Genomic DNA, 18,893 nt, shown 5'->3' with positions numbered 1-18,893 from the left:
AAGAATAGTGGGGTGCCTGGGAGGCTCCGTCAGTTAAGCATCTGCCTTTGGCTCAGGTCATGACCCCAGGGTCCTGGGATTGAGTCCGCATTTGGTTCCCTGCTCAGCAGGGTGTCTGCTTTTCCCACTGCCCTTCACCTTTGCTGGTAAATTCTCTCTCACTCTCTGTCTCTCAAATAAATAAATAAAATATTTTTTAAAAAAGAACAGCAACTTGAACCTCAAAGCTGAGACTTGAGGTATAGCCCCGTTGGTGATTTTATGTGCCAGAATGCAGATGCTGTAGAAGCCTAATGGACATTAGGTATTATGAAGAAAGGTACAGATTTTGAGGCTCAAAATGAATTTCCAAATAATGTTAGCAGGATCCAAATGTTGCACCCATGAATTTTTAAAAGATGGTGGATGCTTATACTGAAATATTCTTTTTATGCTTCATACTTGGTTTGTTAGACTATTTAAGCTGACCAAGTCATGACTAAAGTTCCTATTTGAATAAACATTTCATTTATCATAAATTTGGATTAATAACATATTAGAATACTATTTGCTTCCCAAAAAAAGTAAAGCCCGAAATCTGAATAAATAGCTAGAAAGAGCTAGTAGTACAGAAATATACAAGATAACAGCAGTTTGGTGAAATCCCAAAGTGCTTCATTGCAGAGGTAACCCTTTCCTACACAATTCAATTTTCATAACATAACTCATTTTTTTTAAGATTTAAGATTAGGGATCTTTCTCCCAGTTTATGATTTGTAGATCTGCTTCTGAATTGTAATGAACAGGTAAACAAGACCACAGATGTGTCAGTTCAAGATTCTCCTACCTGCTGACTTCCCCTGGGCCTTTTCAAGGGGAATCCTGGGGTCTGCAATCCCCTTTAAAACAGCAAATTTGAGCCTCATTATCAAGTTGAGGAATATTAGGAAAGACTCCGTCTTCTCCAGGGATTAGTTACTAGTTTAAAACAACGCTGGATTTGAAAAGAAATTCTCCCAGGCACCAATGGATTAATCTTGCCATTTCTCCATTGAGATAAATGAAAGAAGAAACAATGCCAGCAAATACTATTCTTTCAAAGGATCCTCAAAAACCAAACATTCTACAGTGCAAATGTCAAGATTTAGAAAAGGGAGAAAATATGTTGGGGCCTTCCAAAACAAAACAAATTCTCCTACTTATTTTGGCCATGGCTTCTATTCTTTTCAGACTCAAGCCAGATTGTTCACAAGTAAGAACTATTTCCTTGTGGACTCATCTCAAAAGATTCACACACCAGCCTGCTCCTTCAGGGCCACCTGGTGGGCTGGAATGAACTAGGTGAATGGAAATTAATACCTAAATGAGGCCAAAACAAATTTAAATGAGAAGAAATTCAACTGCATAATAATGATATTTAGTATTTTCAAAACCCCAAATAATTAATATTTAGAATGTCTATAATCTTTGATAGATTTGTTGTATAGACTTGTTGAATTATATCCTTGTTTTATTGTTTTGTTTTTGATAACAATACAAGGCAATTTGCTGCTTATCTGTGAGGCACATAGTTCATTTGCCATAACTGAGAACTGTCTTCCTTGTTCTCCTTGTCATTACCACTCTCAGAGTAAGTTGTTTCAATTAACTTCAGTTCTGCAGGTTAAAATTCTTGCCAAAACCTCTGAATAACAACATCTGGTACTTGTGTCTTATGTCAAATGTACAGAGTAGGTCTTTTTAGCATTTTTTTCTTTATAAATTTCATCTTTCAATTACCAAATCAATTACTTTTCAAATCAGTGTTGCTGAAACTCACATAAGGAAGTACAGTCACTAGAATAGAGAGCAGGGTTCAGAACCAGATCTGGGGACCGTGATGAGCTGTCTAACTGGTGTCCATACACCTAGTGAGATCTAACATGTTTCCTGATCCTCCTGAAACTCTTTCTACTAAAACACACAGCTAAAAATTAACACACATTTTCCTCATTATTTTTATCTTTTTCCAAGTCTTACACTTTTCCAAAAGTATATCTATTTTTTTTTCTCTGGAATGCTTTAAAAGAACTTCATCAAAACATGCTACCACGAGTCCACTCTGAAGACAAGGTGCACAGACCAGAAAGCTTTCCTTCAGGGAGGAACTGCTTTTTTCTCCTAAAATTACCAAATTTATTAAATCAAATTATTAATATCAAATTATTTTGTGATAACTAAGGTATCTAGACAATGGGTTATAATATGAATTTAAAAGGTTAACCATCTGAGATATTATTAGATGAGAGTGAAAAGAACACCAGGTCAGGATGAATGTCTCATGAAAGGCAGCTCTCATGCTCCTTGAACCGGTTTCTCATGACCAAGGTGTGGATGAGGATGCCTACTCATCAGAACTATACCAGGGCTCTGTGCAAGGTAACTGTTAACACTGAGGCCAACCACCCGAAAGCTTAAGTGCTATGCACATTTCACTTTTACACAACTTATTGTAAGGATTAAATCCCTCAGGAATCAAAGAAGGAGGATAGATGCATGAAGTCAGATTTACCAATTCTTCATTTTCAAACTCTGAGTTATATTGTGCTGTTTCTTCTGTCACTGGTTTCTGAACAATGTTTCTGCAGACGAGCCAGATGGTCAGACTGGCAATGAACATCCCGATATCAGGCACGAACACTCTGATCCCGTTGCCAGCATCAGCTCCCTTTAAGCTACGGAGGGAAAGAAAAGGAGGGGGAGGAAATTTAGTCGTTTTTCTATTTCTATGGTTGAACTATCTTAAAGTATGCCCATATCTCCTTAATGAGTTTTTTTTTTTTTTAAAAAAGCACAATACTTGGGATGCTTGGGTGGTTCAGGGGTTGAGCATCTGCCTTTGGCTTAGGGAGTGATCCTGGGGTCCCAGGATCGAGTCCTGCATCAGGATCCCTGCATGGAGCCTGCTTCTCCCTCTGCTTGTGTCTCTGCCTCTCTCTCTCCGTCTCTCATGGATAAATAAATAAAATCTTAAAAAAAATAAAAATAAAAAAGCAATACCCAATGTCTGCCTAGAAGGTACAAGAAAGCTTTTCATCAACCTCTGAGTCTTATGTAATCTACTAAGATTCAGGAAGGTACCAGGGTTTCACTGGAGTTTCAGAAGTACTATAAAGAATCCTAAGCCAATTGTCACTTCTAAAACATGCTAATGAACCACATTTGTTATTAAATAAGCCACATGTGCAGTCCAGACACAGCTGTCAGCAATCTAGCTGAAGCAGTTAAAAACTAGACACATACTAACAGCCTAGAAATATTTTACCTTACATGTAAATCAAAGCTGGAGGGAAAACAGAAAAAAATATTATAGCAATCCTTGAATGTAAGACCTCTCCATTATTTTGAATACATAGTTGATTTTGTTTTCCATACTGTTCCAAAAAAGGCAGATCTAGTACATTTCTTCCTTTAATCTTGGAGAATGGACAGTGAACTTAGAATTGGAATATTTGGGTTCAAATGTAAGCCCAACACTGATGAGCAGCATTCTACTGGGGGGCTTCCCATGGCCATACATTCCTCCTCTGTGACAAAGAGATACTACTCCTTGTCTTTATCTCATTTGAGTCAAATGAAAGTGACTCAATGTTTATTAGAGACAAAGCTTGTTTAGGGACTAGGCATGTGTATGATCAAATATATACTGGATTCATTTATATTGTGTATATTATATATTTTGACAAAACATAAAATATAATAAAAGGCAAGACCCTTCACTATCTAGAAATAACCATTGTTAACATTTTGGTAAATAAAAGCACTGTTAATAATATCTACTGCTAACTGAGCAATCACACTGTGTTAACAGCTTGGTACATATTATTTCATCCAACTAACTACCATAAGAGTTAGGCATTGTTATTTATCCTCCTTATACTTATAAAAAAACCCACTAAGGCTACAAATGATAATATTATTTCCCTAAAGTCACACAGATAAAGAGAGAGTAGTATACTCAAGCTCCCTTTAGGTACGAATTTAATGCTCTCAACCACTGCTTTCTCATGTATGTACCTTCATGGCTCTCCTTTCCAAGCTTCATCTGTGCCTCGACATGCATTTTGAGAGTTTACAATGCTAAGCTCATATGTTATATATTGTTTTGAAAATTATTAGTTCATTTAATATACCCCTAATAGCTTTACAACTCACTGATGATTTTTAAACATCACCATGTTCATGATCAGATAGCAGTTAGCTATTTCACTACTGTAGTACATTTAGAATGTTTCCATGTATTTGTTACTATAATAATGTGTAAAAGTTAAATATTAATTACTTAAAGAATCTTCTCATCTGTGATATTTCAGGAAAAAAAATACTCAGACCAGTGTAATTTGCTTTTTTTTTAAAAAAAAAAAGGAAAAAAGGGAGCATGTCCCACATAAGCTTCATTATTTTATACATGGCTCTAAACCCTTCTGAACAGAGAAACATGAAAGTGGCAAGAGATCTCTTTACCTCCATAAATGAAAAAAAATATGATTGTGTCAGAGGTATTACAAAATAGCAAATTCGTTTCATTTGGGGTGAGAGGAAGAGAATTCAATTAGGAAAACTTCAAACCACACTGAGATTTAATGATTGATTTTATCATAGGACAAAGGTAGAAGTTTGCTGTATACTTTTAAGGTGATCAAGCAGAGCAAACACAAATTAATATCACTACAATGAGAAGAAAGAGAGGATCCAGGAGAGAGACCAGAACACAAAGGGCAGGCTTCAGTGGATGTTTGTTGTGTGAGGCTAAGGTCAGGAGAGCCACTTGTCTTAGTCAGGTGGATTACGGGAATAGATTATTACACCCCTTTCATGGGAAACAAATGGACTGTGACATTGTACAAAAAGCACCAACCAAGCAGAGTTGAGGGGGAAAAGATTCTTTTTTTTTTTTTTTTTTTTTTTTGCTCAGCATAATATTTTTTTTTTTTAACTTTTATCGGTGTTTAATTTACCAACATACAGAAAAACACCCAGTGCTCATCCCGTCAAGTGTCCACCTCAGTGCCCGTCACCCATTCCCCTCCAACACCCGCCCTCCTCCCCTTCCACCACCCCTAGTTCGTTTCCCCGAGTTAGGAGTCTTTATGTTCTGTCTCCCTTCCTGATATTTCCCAACATTTCTTTTCCCTTCCTTTATATTCCCTTTCACTATTATTCATATTCCCCAAATGAATGAGAACATACACTTGCCATCAGGGAAATACAAATCAAAACCACAATGAGATACCACCTCACACCAGTGAGAATGGGGAAAATTAACAAGGCAGGAAACAACAAATGTTGGAGAGGATGCGGAGAAAAGGGAACCCTCTTACACTGTTGGTGGGAATGTGAACTGGTGCAGCCACTCGGGAAAAGATTCTTAAAGGAAAGGTGACAAGGACTCCAGCTGCAGCCTCAGCTACTTCTTGCCCCACAGCACAGAAACTTAGAAAGCCAGAGCAGAGCCATGCCTTTCCCACCTGTGGACTGCATTAAGCTCCCAGTCTGCTAACAGTCACTACGAGACAACAGTCTCAGCTTTGTGTTTCTTGGTCCCCAAAGATACATTTCACAGCATACATATATTATTGGAGTAAATGAATGCTGTTTGCAAAAGCAATCACTCCACTCGCTGTGATAGAATTCAGCTACTAGATCAAGGATTGGGCTGTGACCCCGATTTGCAATGAAATCATTCAGCCACAGAGGTGCTAACCTATTAACTACTACTCTTGGCTTGTTGAGTTAACAAAGCAGAGCATTTATAGAGCTACCATTGCAGAAACAAAGAAACTTTTGAAGAATATAATGAAAAGCATGTACAATGAACAGGTCACAGTCTAACTGATATATATCATTTGGGGATCATCTTATCAATCAAGTTTCCTTCATCATTGTTCACACCAGTGTCTACTAAAGTACAGTAGTTAGAATGCTAGTCCTCATAAATGCTGTGAATTAAACAAAACAAGGCAAGATAAAAGAAAAAAGAAGTCTTTGGTCAAATAAGTGTTAGAAAATGACAATGCATATTATTGTAGTAAAGAACCTGGGAGTTCTGTAGTAAAATAAGAAGTCTGAGTTTATTTAAGTCTGGGTTTCCCAAATTATTTTGACCAAAATTCATTTTTTAAAATTTTTATCTGATGCCTATCACATTTTACTGAGCTAGTGTTCACGGACCAGGTCTTAGGAAATGTTGGGTTAGAGTCTGCTTCCTGGTCTACATTTTTTATTTAAATGAATGGATAATTTGGAAACTATCCTAAAGTGTAGTTAATCCCTACAAATTTGGTGTTTAATGGTCTCTGATAACTTTTGGAGTCAGTGGCATCTTATTCCATTCTCTCATCTAATCATCCAACTATCCATCCATTGACTCAGCAAGATATTGAAATTATGAAGCTGGAAGCTAACTAGAAATAATCCAGTTTTTCTCATGTGATAGACTGGAAACCAATAAGGGGGAAAGCAAAAAGTCTCCTCATCTCTCAAACTCACTTTTCACATCCCCACTTGGAATATCTTGCATCATCCTTCCTTGACCACTTCCTCCTTTAGAAGCCTGCCATACCTTGCACATACTTGATCATAAAATGCTTAACATTTTATGTCACTCACTTACTTACCATATGAGAGTTTCTTGCCTACTTCCTCTCTCTCTTTCCAAGAACTATATATGTATACTCAATTTGCATGTTGTGTGTATACATATATGTATGTTTATGTATGTATATATGTATATATGCATATATATATGGTACAGTGCACACAGAGTAAAGGCCAGCAGAATAAATGCTATATCTAAACACTTACACTTTACTTTGTATCACAGTAGTTTGTGCAAAGTACTGCTGAAGAATTAGGTGTTTTAGTTCATTTAGATAATTTCATTCAGGAAAAATAAAATACAAACCCAGACAGGAAGAAATGTTGCTTTGCCTGGGAATAGCTGGAGATCAGGAGCTCATGAGTAGTTTCAGTTACTTGGACACAAAGATGTAATTGTCAAAATTAGAAAATATAAATCACAAAATGTATGTGGTTTCATTAAATACATATGTTGGAGAAAACATTTCAAGAACAAGAGATATGAAGTGTATCTAATGAACATTAAATGGTTCAATTTGGCAGAATTTTTTATTGATTTATTCAAAAAATATGTATTAAGCATTTACAACATGCCAAACACTGTCCTGGAAATTGATTGTTGGTTATGAAGGCATGTAAAGGAGATAAAATAAAAAAGATGGGTTAAGTTTGGACTTGGATTTTGGCATAGAATCCACATAACTAGAATTACTGAAAGATTTGGAGTAAGGGAGGAACATAATCAGCAAGGAAACTGAGAGCTGTAGGTGAGAATGTGATTTGGTTGTAGGAAGTGGGCCATGGAGGCCGTGTTTTCATGGTAAGTGTGAGGTGTAGTGAAGAGGCAATATTTCATGCTAGAAATATTTTATTCCACATATGGGATTTGTGCCTGAGAGAGAAATCATGGCTGAAGGGGCACACTTGAGAGTTTCCTTCCATATCTGTTGACTAAAGTCAAGAGAATAAATTAGATTTGTCTAGGGACGGGGCATTGCCTGGAGTAAATCTTTGTATAAGGTTCTCTGAACTAATTGTAAGTATACATATAGAGCATTTAACAGTAAATTAAATTTTATTTCAAATAAATTCTACATTTGAAATCATGCTAGCCAGGTTTTGGGTAGGAGTCTTGTTTTAATGAATTCATGAGATCAATATATTACATTTCCCTATAAAATGTTATCCTAGTGTTTCAGGCATATAACAATTATATTTTTCATATATAAAAGCATATGCTAAACTGCTTAAAACATCATGTTCTCTTAAATGGGCAAATCTTTTCTTTCCAATGTTGATCTAGTCACATTGATCTTATTTGTTGAGAGTGGTTATACCTCTTGAAAAGGAATTGAGGAAGCTGGAAATTGAGAATAACCCACATATCCTTCAAGAAGAAAATGAATAGATTAAATTAGTATACCTCCACAAAATAAAATAAATATTATAAATGAATAAAGTAGTACAAAAACATGTGTAATGCATCTGAATATGGATATATTATCTCATAAACGTAACGTGGAATGAAGAAGAAGAAGCAAAAGTACAGAATATAGATCACTTAGGGATTCATGAACAAAGAATGACATGAAAATGACAAACACATGTTTCTGGGTAGGGAAAATGGATACAATAAACTATTATATAGATACCAAAAATAAAATATTGGTAATGTTCAAGTTCATAAACCAGTTGAAAGCCAGTTGTTAGGTACAAAGGTATATCTTTTAGTACTTAATATTTTTTTAAAAAAATTGGAATAGTCATGCTACCTAAATTTCCTGTTCGTAACCTAAAAATACGAGCTCATTGATCTTAGCTGGAAAAAATAATGACTTTTTTATTGAGGTAAAATCGGTATATAATATTAATTTCAGATGTACGATATAATAATTTGATATCTGAACACACCACAAAGTGATCACCACAATAAGTCTGATTACCATCCATCACCATACAGTTGATCCCTCCTTGACCCTTTTTGCCCACCCCCATCTCCTTCCCCTCTGATAACTACCAATACATTGTTTCTATAAGTTTTGTTTTCTTTGTTCCTTTGATTTGTTTTTTTAGGTGCCACATAGAGGTGAAATCATACGGCATTTGTCTTTCTCTGTCTGACTTATTTCACTTGGGACACTATCCCAAGATCCACTCATTTTGTCACAAATGGCAACATTTCCTTTCTTTTTTATGGCCAAATAGTATACCATTGTGTGTGTGTGTGGGGGGGGGGAGATGGGTGCATCACATCTTCTTTAACATCCACCTATCCATGAATACTATTTCCAAATCTTGACTATTGTAACTAATGCTGCAATGAACATATATCTTTTGCATATATCTTTTCATATTACTCTGTTCATTTTCTTTGGATAAATACCCCAAAGTGGAAAGCTAGTTATAGATTACATGATCTTATTTTTAGTTTTTTGAGGAACCTCCATCCTATTTTTTTATAGTGGCTGCACCAATAGTGTAAGAGGGGTTCAGTTTCTCCACATCCTCTTCAACATTCATTTCTTTTTGATAATAGCCATTCTAACATGTGTGAGGTGCATATTATTATGGTTTTGATTTGCATTTCCCCAATAATCAGTAATGTTAATTGTATTTGTGTGCCTATTGGCCATCTGTATGGCTTTTTTTTTTTTTAATTCTTATTTAGATCCTCTGCCCATTTTTTAAAATTGGATTGTTCAATTTTTTGTTAATGAGTTGTTTGAGTTCTTCATATATTTTGGATATCAGCCCTTATCAGACAAATGATTTGTAAGTATTTTATCCTATTTGGTGAATTGGCTTTTCATTTTGTTGATGTTTGCTGTGCAGAAGCTTTTTAGTTCCAGGTAGTCCCACTTGTTTATTTTTGCTTTTGTTACTTCTGCTTTTGGAGTCAGATCTAAAGATTCAACACTAAGAAGCTTATGGCCTATATATATATATATATATATATATATATATATATATATTTCTAGGAGTGTTATGGTTTCAGAGGATAATGATCAACTGATGCTCTAATGACCATGATTATATTAGGTATGACTCATGAATCAAATATAGTCACCATTCTTCCTGTCAAAGTCCAGAGAACAAGTGAAGCATGTGAGTATTTCCATGGGCAAACCACTTCATTCTTCCAAGTTTCAGTTTTTTCATCTACAAAATGATTTCTTAGGGTCTTCCTGGCTCAAAAATTTCATTTCAACTAGGAAAATCCATGATAAGGGGGCAGTGAATTGCATCAGACTGGGAAAGAAGAAAAACATTGGAGTTTTAGGTATTGCTGAGAAGCAACATCCAGGTACAAATGCAACCACAGTCCTCTCCAGAAGTTCAAAAAGAATAATTTCATGTATGCAACTCTTTTTGGGAGGTAAGTCCTTTGGTTCAGAGTTAGTAGAAAGGTTAACTTCAAAGGAATTCCAATAAATGCTGAAAATATCAATGAACATTATTTAAATGAATGCAAGCTATTAGTATGGTCTATCTAGTTCTCTGGTGGCCTCTGAAGTTCACACACGAAGAGTCGGACTATTGTTTTTCTTAAGCTTAAGTACTCTGTTTGATTGAGGTCCATCAGTCACTCAGATTTCATAAATCAGTTTAAGAACAGACAAAGTGAATGTATATCTAATAGTAAAACCTTAACATAAGAGATAAAACCCTGATTTCAACTTAAAAATATGTGTGGAGGCTATCTTTATATTAAATATATGACTTTATATAGCAAGTTGCATAAAGAAGTATTAAATTTCACATAAAGGAAGAAAGGTATAGATGAGAAGTTCTAGAAAGAAATGTACTATTTATTAAGAATTACTTTCAATATTCAAATCAAGGGATTCCACAGTTGTTGATGCATTGGAGAAGCCAAATAGCTCACTTCCGTGAAGTCAGAAACTTTTCTACCACTAAAATAGCAATTGCAAGCCAATTTCTAATTAAAGGTATGAGTTGATGCTGGATTTTCAGGATTTTTTTTTTTTACATTAGTGGCAGGACTGTTTTTATCCTAAAGGTGAAACACTAGAATATCTTAATCCACTTATCTCATTGTGAGAAATTGCTATTTTCCATTTGGAACACACACACTTCATTCTCAAATGATCATATTGATGGCTTTTCACTTCTGTTATTTATGAGGCAGAGGGACAATTAAGAGAATCCTAAGGTTCTTACTTTGATGAAGGCATTCACAGAAGTGAAGGGGAGGGAAAAGAAAAGGGAGAGGAGACTTCCAAATTTATTCTTATGTACTCAGCCGTTCAGGAATGTGCGGGAGCTTGCTGGTTCCAGCTTTGTGCTCAATGGCAATGTTTATTACTAGCTGGAAATTGACCACCGTGGGAGTATTTACGTCATGGAAGCTGGCAAATGCTGCTAATATGGTATTCTCCCCCCCCCCCCCGAGAGCTGGATGGAATGGAATATTACTCAGTCATAAAAAGAATGAAATCTTGCCATTTGCAGCAACATGGATGGAGCTAGAGACTATTATGCTAAGTGAAATAAGTCAGTCAGAGAAAGACAAGTACCATATGATCTCACTCAAATGTGGAGTTTAAGAAAAAAACCAAATGATCAAAGGTGGAAAAAAAGAGAGAGGCAAACCAAGAAACAGACTCCTAACTAGAGAGAACAAACTGACGGTTACCAGGGGGGAAGTTGGGGTAGCAGGACAGGTGAAATAGGAGATGGGGATTAAGGAGGGCACTTGCTGTGATGAGCACAGGGTGATGTAGGTAAGTATTGAATCATTAAATTGTACACCTGAAACTAATATTATACCGTATGTTAACTAACTGGAATTCAAATAAAAACTTTAAAAAAACCAACTAAAACAAACAAAATACAAAATAAAACAAAACCCCAAGGAAATAACAATAAAATTCACTCCTTTTGCTGTGTGACTCTTTGGGGCAAAATTCTAAAAAATACCCTAAAACATCAAGTCCAAAATCCTCTACCTGATTTCAAGGTTCCCTATCATTAAGCTTATTTCTGGTTCCTCTTAAACCTGTCTTCTTCTAAGGGCCTCACCACCATATGGTAAGGTCATATTCCTTCCAACTTCTGGATTTTTGCTAATGCAGCTTCTGTTACTTTGAATTTTCAACCTCATCTTCGGCAGTTGTCCCATTAAAAAATAATGTGCATGCTCTTTCGAGCTTGTGGATAGAAACATTTGTGTAAGTGATCATCCATTCTATCCACTGGTCTCCCTTCCTGTCAACTTCTCTAAGCATTTGAGAGCTTCTCCTGTGCCTCTTTTTTATTGATTTTGTGACCACGACAGGGCCATCACCAAGAAAAGGTCCTGGCAAAAGCCTCTCAGACATCCTTTCTTACTGTTTGTCAAAAATAATGATAAAAATGCAGCGACCTCAGAACTGCCTCCAGCTGTCCTCTGTTCTTTACTGGGAAACTATATCTGCCCTGCCTCTTGGATTTGTCCTTTTCTTATTTCCTCTGATCTTGCCGAGCATAGTCTGTCCTCTATCAACAACACTAATTCCTATAGATCACTGTTTGGAGTCTCCACATCATTTATTCATAACAAAAGTGAAAACTCCATCATAACATTCATAAAAACAGAGCTGCAGCACCTGGAGCATATCCTAAAGTGACTTGCCTTCCAAGTTAAAAACAAAGCATGGGTCACACTATCCAGCTGGTGAGCTACCAGGTTCTGGAGGAGATAGGGGTTACAAGAACAACATTAAAAACCATCAGAAATCTCCATCCTTAAACTACACTGGCAGTAGACACAACATCCCAGATCAGGTGTTCCCTCTTGCCTGAATTACTGTGTTGAAAGCCTGGAAAAAATGAACTAAAATTCATTTTGTTAAAACGAAAGTAAGACATGTGATGGGTGGCTGCAACCAAGCAGCACATTTATCCTCCTCATAAACACTGGCCCTGAAAATAAAGCAAAAAGGCTTTGTGTGTCACTACTGGAAGTGAATGTGGAATAAAGAAAACAGCATGAACTTTGGACTTGAAGACCTTGAAATGAACCCCATCCCTGCTAATTTAATTCAACAAGTATGTATGAGCATGTATCAGGTCACAGGCATTTTGCCAGGTCCTAGGCAGACGGGACTGAGAAAGACACGGCGCCTGCCTGCAGCAAGGTCTTTGTATAGTAAGAAGCTGATAGGAGGCAAAAGAATTCCTGCAGATGGGTGAACACAACATTATGCATGTGTGGAAGTGTTAGCAAAAGAGAAGGAAGAACTGACTGTATGTCAAGGAGGCAATAGGGACTGTTCTCTCAGCTGGCCAAGTCTGAGATGGGGTTTGAAGGCTAGCTGAACTAGAAATGGTGTGGCTGGGGAATTACAATCAAATTGACTTTGTTGTGATCCACAAGATGAAAATGTATGGTGGGAAACAGGCTTGAAAGACAGTAGGGGGGGATCCCTGGGTGGCTCAGCCGTTTAGCGACTGCCTTTGGCCCAGGGCGCGATCCTGGAGTCCCAGGATCAAGTCCCACATCAGGCTCCCTGCGTAGAGCCTGCTTATCCCTCTGCCTGTGTCTCTGCCTCTCTCTCTCTCTCTCATAAATAAATAAATAAATAGATAAATAAATAAATAAATATCTTAAAAAAAAAAAAGAAAAGAAAAGAAAGGTAGTAGGGTCCAGGCCAGGGATGACCTTGAATGTCATTTGGACACGCAAACACCAATGCCAAGGTATTTGAGGAGCTATTGACCATTATTTATAAGCCACTTGATTTTACGTGTATGTATGCAAGTTATTTAACTTCTCAGTTTCCTATACCATAAAAGAAAAAATATTACATCCCTTATAAGGCCATGACAATAAACAGGTGCTTGCTGTACCCCTACCCACCTCCCCATCAGGCAAATTGTGGATGAATGGAAGAAGCTGTACTTGGGAGTGGCCAGAGCAGTGGGGGTATGATGAAAAAGAACCAGTGTTTATTCCTATTCAAGTGTGTGAGGTTAGAAAGGGAGAAAACGAGATGTCAAGTCCAAGGCATTCATTGGAGAATAAGTCCAGGATCTGAAGAAAACCCTAAACGAGACAGAATGGGCAAACAGCAAGCAGTCTGAGGGACTGACACATTAATCTTACTGCACTCGTGCCTGACACACATACTGCAAATGTGGTTAAATCAAGCAAGCCGGAGCTCAGTCTGGGTACAGGAGGGTGGGCTGATGTGCTCTGTGCATTTGTGTGGGATGAATCAGGACCAGGTATCAGGCCCAGATATCTCCATCTGTGTCACTCCCTCCCTCTGCACCACTGAGAACTTCTCCCACATAAGGACTCTCCTGCATTACCACCATGCATTCTTCCCACTCGGGACATCGACACTGACATGCTACCATCCAATGGCAGACCCCATTCTTATTCCAGCAAATGTGCTGACAATGCCTCCTCCTCCTCTGGGGCCAGGAGCCTCCCCAGGAACATGCAGTGTTCCTGCATGTTCCTGGGGAGGGTACATGTTTCTGTTCAACACAGTAAACAGAACTTTAGTTCAACTTTAAATTTACCTAAAAAATTAGAATTTTAATGTAAATTTAAAATATAATCTAAAAAGGTACAGCTTTTTAGAATAAGGATACAACCTTTCTTAGAGAGTATATATTAATAATACCATAGTTGGCCTAAAAGCAACCATCAATTGAGAAAGCGTTCAAGCTCAACAATTAATATGACTTAATCCCAACAATATTAAATTAACTCCTAATGTTATATTGTGTTAATCTACTTAAATATAGATCTACAATGCTAGTATGAGTAACAAGAATTATTTCTCCCTGCATAAGCTTATATCAGAAACGGATAAACAACTGATAGTTAACAATATGATAAAATTAATCCAAAAATAAAATACTTATCAATCCCATTGTTAACCCAACACAGGTATGCACCCAAGGAAAGATTAAAAGAAGTAAAAGGTACTCAGCAAACATAAACCCGCCTGTTTACCAAAAACATCACCCCCAGCATTTCCAGTATTGGAGGCACTGCCTGCCCAGTGGCATCTGTTCAACGGCCACGGTATCCTGACTGTGCAAAGGTAGCATAATGATTTGTTCTCTAAATAAGGACGTGTATGAATGGCTACACGAGGGTTTGACTGTCTCTTACTTCCAATCAGTGAAATTGACCTTCCTGTGAAGAGGCGAGAATAATACAATAAGACGAGAAAACCCTATGGAGCTTTAATTAATTAACCCAAACTCATGGGTATTATTAATCTATCAGGCATAACAATTTTTATGGGTTAACAATTTAGGTTGGGGTGACCTCAGAATATAAAAAAAACTCCCGAGTGATTAAAATCTAGACTAACCAGTCAAAATATTATATCATTTATTGATCCAATAATCTTTGATCAACGGAACAAACAATTTAGCTGTCGAGTCTCCTCAGTCTCCTTCCATCTGGGACAAGATCTCAGTCTGTCATTCTACGTTTTTCATCCCTGGGCAGTGACTGAGTACAGTCTTCATTATGTAAGATGCTCCTCAAGCTGGTTCGTGCTTCTTGTGAAAATCACCAGATAAATGATGCTGTCCTCAGTGTACCAGGAGGGGTGCATGTTATTCCTTTTCTTTTCTTTTTCACATTTTTTAAAATTTAAATTCAATTTGCCAAAATATAGTATAACACCCAATGCTCATCCCATCAAGTGCCCTCCTCAGTGCCCATCACCCAGTCATCCTGTCTCCCCATCCTCCTCCCTTTCCGCAACCCTTTGTTTGTTTCCCAGAGTTAGGAGCCTCTTATGGTTTGTCTCCCTCTCTAATTTTTCCCCACTCAGTTCCCCTCCTTTCCCTTATAATCCCTTTCACTATTTCTTATATTCTACATATGAGTGAAGCCATATGATGACTGTCCTTCTCCAACTGATTTACTTCACTCAGCAAAATACCCTCCAGTTCCATCCATGTTGAAGCAAATTATGGGTATGTGCCTTCTCTGATGGCTGAGTAATATTCTGCTTTATCCATTCATCTGTCAAAGGACACAGTGGAGGCTCCTCAAGAAGTGAAAAATAGAGCTACCCTATGACCCAGCAATTGCACCACTGGGTATTTACCCCAAAGATAGTGATGTAGTGAAATGCTGGGACATCTGCACCCCAATGTTCATAGTAGCAATGTCCACAATAGCCAAACTGGGCACGTCATTTCAACATATCCCACCTGAATCATTTGGTTGGGTTACTATCGCCATTTTCCTCTTTGTATTTGGCTCATATTTTGTGGGTAGATATTTCAAAATTACAACAATCCCATTCCTTGTCAAACCTCCATCTACCAACCTTAGCCGTCATCTGCAACTCCTGCCAGGATCAACAACCATCAGGATGGCTGCCAAAGGTGGTCAGCTGTGCCGCTCCTTATTAATTGGTGTCCACTCCAAGAAAGCACTTTATGCCTTATCCCCAGTTAATTAATTACTTAGCCAACTGACATCAACGTGGACCATGAATTCCTAGTTTACTAGATAGGTTGTTTTTTGAAACTACCGTTATTGGTTTTGATGCTCAGACTGCTTCTGAACTGGGAGAGTCTCTGGAAGCTGGCTTCTATGACATCCTTTTGGTTCATTAAGCATTTTCCTACTTTCCGTCACAGTAAGGCTTCAGGCCCATTCTCTATTTCCTCTTCTACCAGCCCTTCTACCCTCTGGAACCCAGAGACCTGTTCTTCTTTCAGTGGAGTGTGGTATTCAGAACTGGGTTCTCAGGAGTCTGATGCTTAGCATACTCATTGTTTCTGGGCCACCCCACTCAACAGGGTTGTAAACAGAGAGGTGTGTTTATTTTAACACACATAAATGTACGTTTATAACGATTTCTGTATCTTTCTGTGTGCATATATTTTTAAAATACACAAATTCATTCTCATACTTTCCATTTTAATTCAACACTTCAGGATTCTTTCTGGTCTCTGCCTTCCATGTTTATAAATCTTCCTTCAGATAGTGAGAAATCCAGGTCCCATTATGCTTTATATATTTAGTTATATGCTCAGTCATTTTTTTTTTTGGTTTAATGGAACTAATTTCCAAACCACACCACCTGCCTCATTCCAGCTGCCTCATCTGCCTGGCACAGGGTCACTGAGGATACTGCCTCCAGCACCTCCAAGAGGCCTTCTTTCCACTCCCTAGCTTTGCCACACACTGGCCTGCTGCAGCAGCCCGCACATCAAGGCAACCCTTTACCCTAAAGGCACACTTTGCAGACGCCAACATCTCAATGCTTGATTGCAAAGGGGAAGAAGGAAAGATGGGGAAGCCAGGAAAGATGGGAAGGCTCTCACTGATTTTTGATACGGGGGAGACTTAAGAAGCAACAACAGGAAAGAGAGATGTCAATACCTTTGGGTCAGCCCTTACATGCAGAGGCACTGCCATCACAGACAATACTCTGAGTTCCAAATCTGCTTTACATTCCTCCACCTTCCCTCAGTCCCCACCCACCCATCCATCCACCGAATCTGAGACTTGCCTACTGAACAAAGTACCACTGAGCAATGTTTAAGGAAAACAGCCGCAAATTAATCTAAAGCACAGCCTATTTAAATATAAGTCAGAGTAGTTTGGTGAGGTCAGATTGAGCAATCTTTTTGTTTTGATAATGAATTATTTTCAGGCCTTGGACCAAATGCTTGACCCCTTCGAATGATAAAATTTATTATAATGTCTCTGCAGATTGGATAAATTAATGATGAGCATTTACAGTATGGTTTCTGGAGCCAGTGGTTAAAGGTATATAGACTAATAATCTGCAGTTTAGAGGAAACTCCTCGTTCCTGGGTTGTGCTGCCTCAACTTGGTTAAGGTGAGGCTGTTTCTGGAATCCTGACCCTGCCCTGCAGAGTTCTGAATCAGTAATGTCTTAGGAGAGACCCATATGTGAGCTAGAGAGTGCAAGTGAAGCAGGGCCACTGTGTTTGTGGTCTTCTTGGAGCTGGATGCAGTGACAGACTAAGGGAGAAGTGTATACAAGTCCCCTTGTCCCTCTCCTCCACTCCACACCCAGCCCTTCCTCCAAGAAGCTGGTCCCCACCGGCCAAGGGAACCAGACCCAGTACCACCTGCTTGGGTGAATGCACAGACAGAGCTTCCATGGGCTTTTCCAGAAGCTTTTCACCAGGTCCCACTTCAAGATCTGGATGTGCTCACTTCTCAGATGCACCAGGTCACCTCCGTCTCTCCCCTCAGACCTTCACTTCCCTAGCTCCGCCCACAATTTATACAGTCTAGTTTCTGGAATAAATTCTTTATTGCATCACTGAGAAGCTCTGGTCCCCCACAAGCCCTGGTTGACACATTCCTACTAATTGGCTTGCAAAGATCTTGTGAATTATGGCAAGATGTGGAACAGGTAAAATCTACTCGGTCTGGAAGTTGGGGATTGACTCCAGGTTATTGGAGGATACGCAGCCTCAGGGTGTCCATTTGCTTGATCTCAAGTGTAAGGATTATGAATCTAATCCACACATATTTCTGAGGCAGAGCAGCTCTCATTTGTCAATGTGACAGTCTGCAAATGCCATGAAGTACAAGCATTTGTCATTTGTAGTAATGTCTCATAGTAAGCAGCCAAAAGAGGAATTAACTTCTACTAATCTGCTTCTAGCTTTCTGTATGTCATGCTGGGTGTTGCCCTCCAGCTCAATGTTTTTTGCAAATGCAAGTCATAACTAATTAGTTTATTATAAATACATTGAGTGGCCATCAACCAACATTTTCTTTCTCATGAAGCAATAGAATAAAGTGGAACAAAAATAGAGGAGGAGCATATTGCAGGTGGTAAGAGTAGCAAGTGTTTTTTTTTTTTTTTTTTTTTTGCAACTAATTCATTTGCATTGCATTGGATCATGACATAAAGGATCTAATTCATTTGCATTGCATTGGATCATGAGTGTAGTCACAGTAGAAAAAGCTTGAAAATGATTCTCTAGCACATTCTATCAAACAGGTGGTGGAGAAGTTGTATAGGGCACAGAGGAAGATGATACACAGGTAAAAAACAAAAATAACACATATTCTCTCTCCAAGTCTCTTGGAGTCAAACATATTTCAAATTTCATACTCTACCAGACTTCATAGAGATACATTTTACTATATGATTTAATACTGGCAGCTAGCACTAGGAGAGTGGCCCCATCCAAATACACACCTGCGATGACCCACACTAATTGCAATGGTCTCTTAGCTACCAGGTGAGTTCAGGTCAGGTTAGGTTTTGCCACCGACAAACTGGGCTCTAAAACATTAAGTTTTCAGATCG

At 38.1% G+C, this 18,893-nt stretch overlaps 1 protein-coding gene across 4 annotated transcripts in view; it reads right to left on the bottom strand.

Moving 5' to 3' along the window:
* PIEZO2 (piezo type mechanosensitive ion channel component 2) overlaps positions 1–18,893 on the bottom strand; it is a 450,920-nt gene that overhangs the window by 191,147 nt on the left and 240,880 nt on the right. For all 4 annotated transcript variants that reach the window (XM_041744387.1, XM_041744552.1, XM_041744472.1 and 1 more), the window contains exon 5: positions 2,531–2,693. In XM_041744387.1, the coding sequence (XP_041600321.1) occupies positions 2,531–2,693 (163 nt within the window). The remainder of the gene's footprint in view (positions 1–2,530; positions 2,694–18,893) is intronic.

Source organism: Vulpes lagopus, chromosome 1, assembly GCF_018345385.1.
Source record: "Vulpes lagopus strain Blue_001 chromosome 1, ASM1834538v1, whole genome shotgun sequence".
NCBI lineage: Eukaryota > Metazoa > Chordata > Mammalia > Carnivora > Canidae > Vulpes > Vulpes lagopus.
Note: the sequence above shows the minus strand (reverse complement) of the source record. Positions and strands in the feature narration are given on the sequence as shown.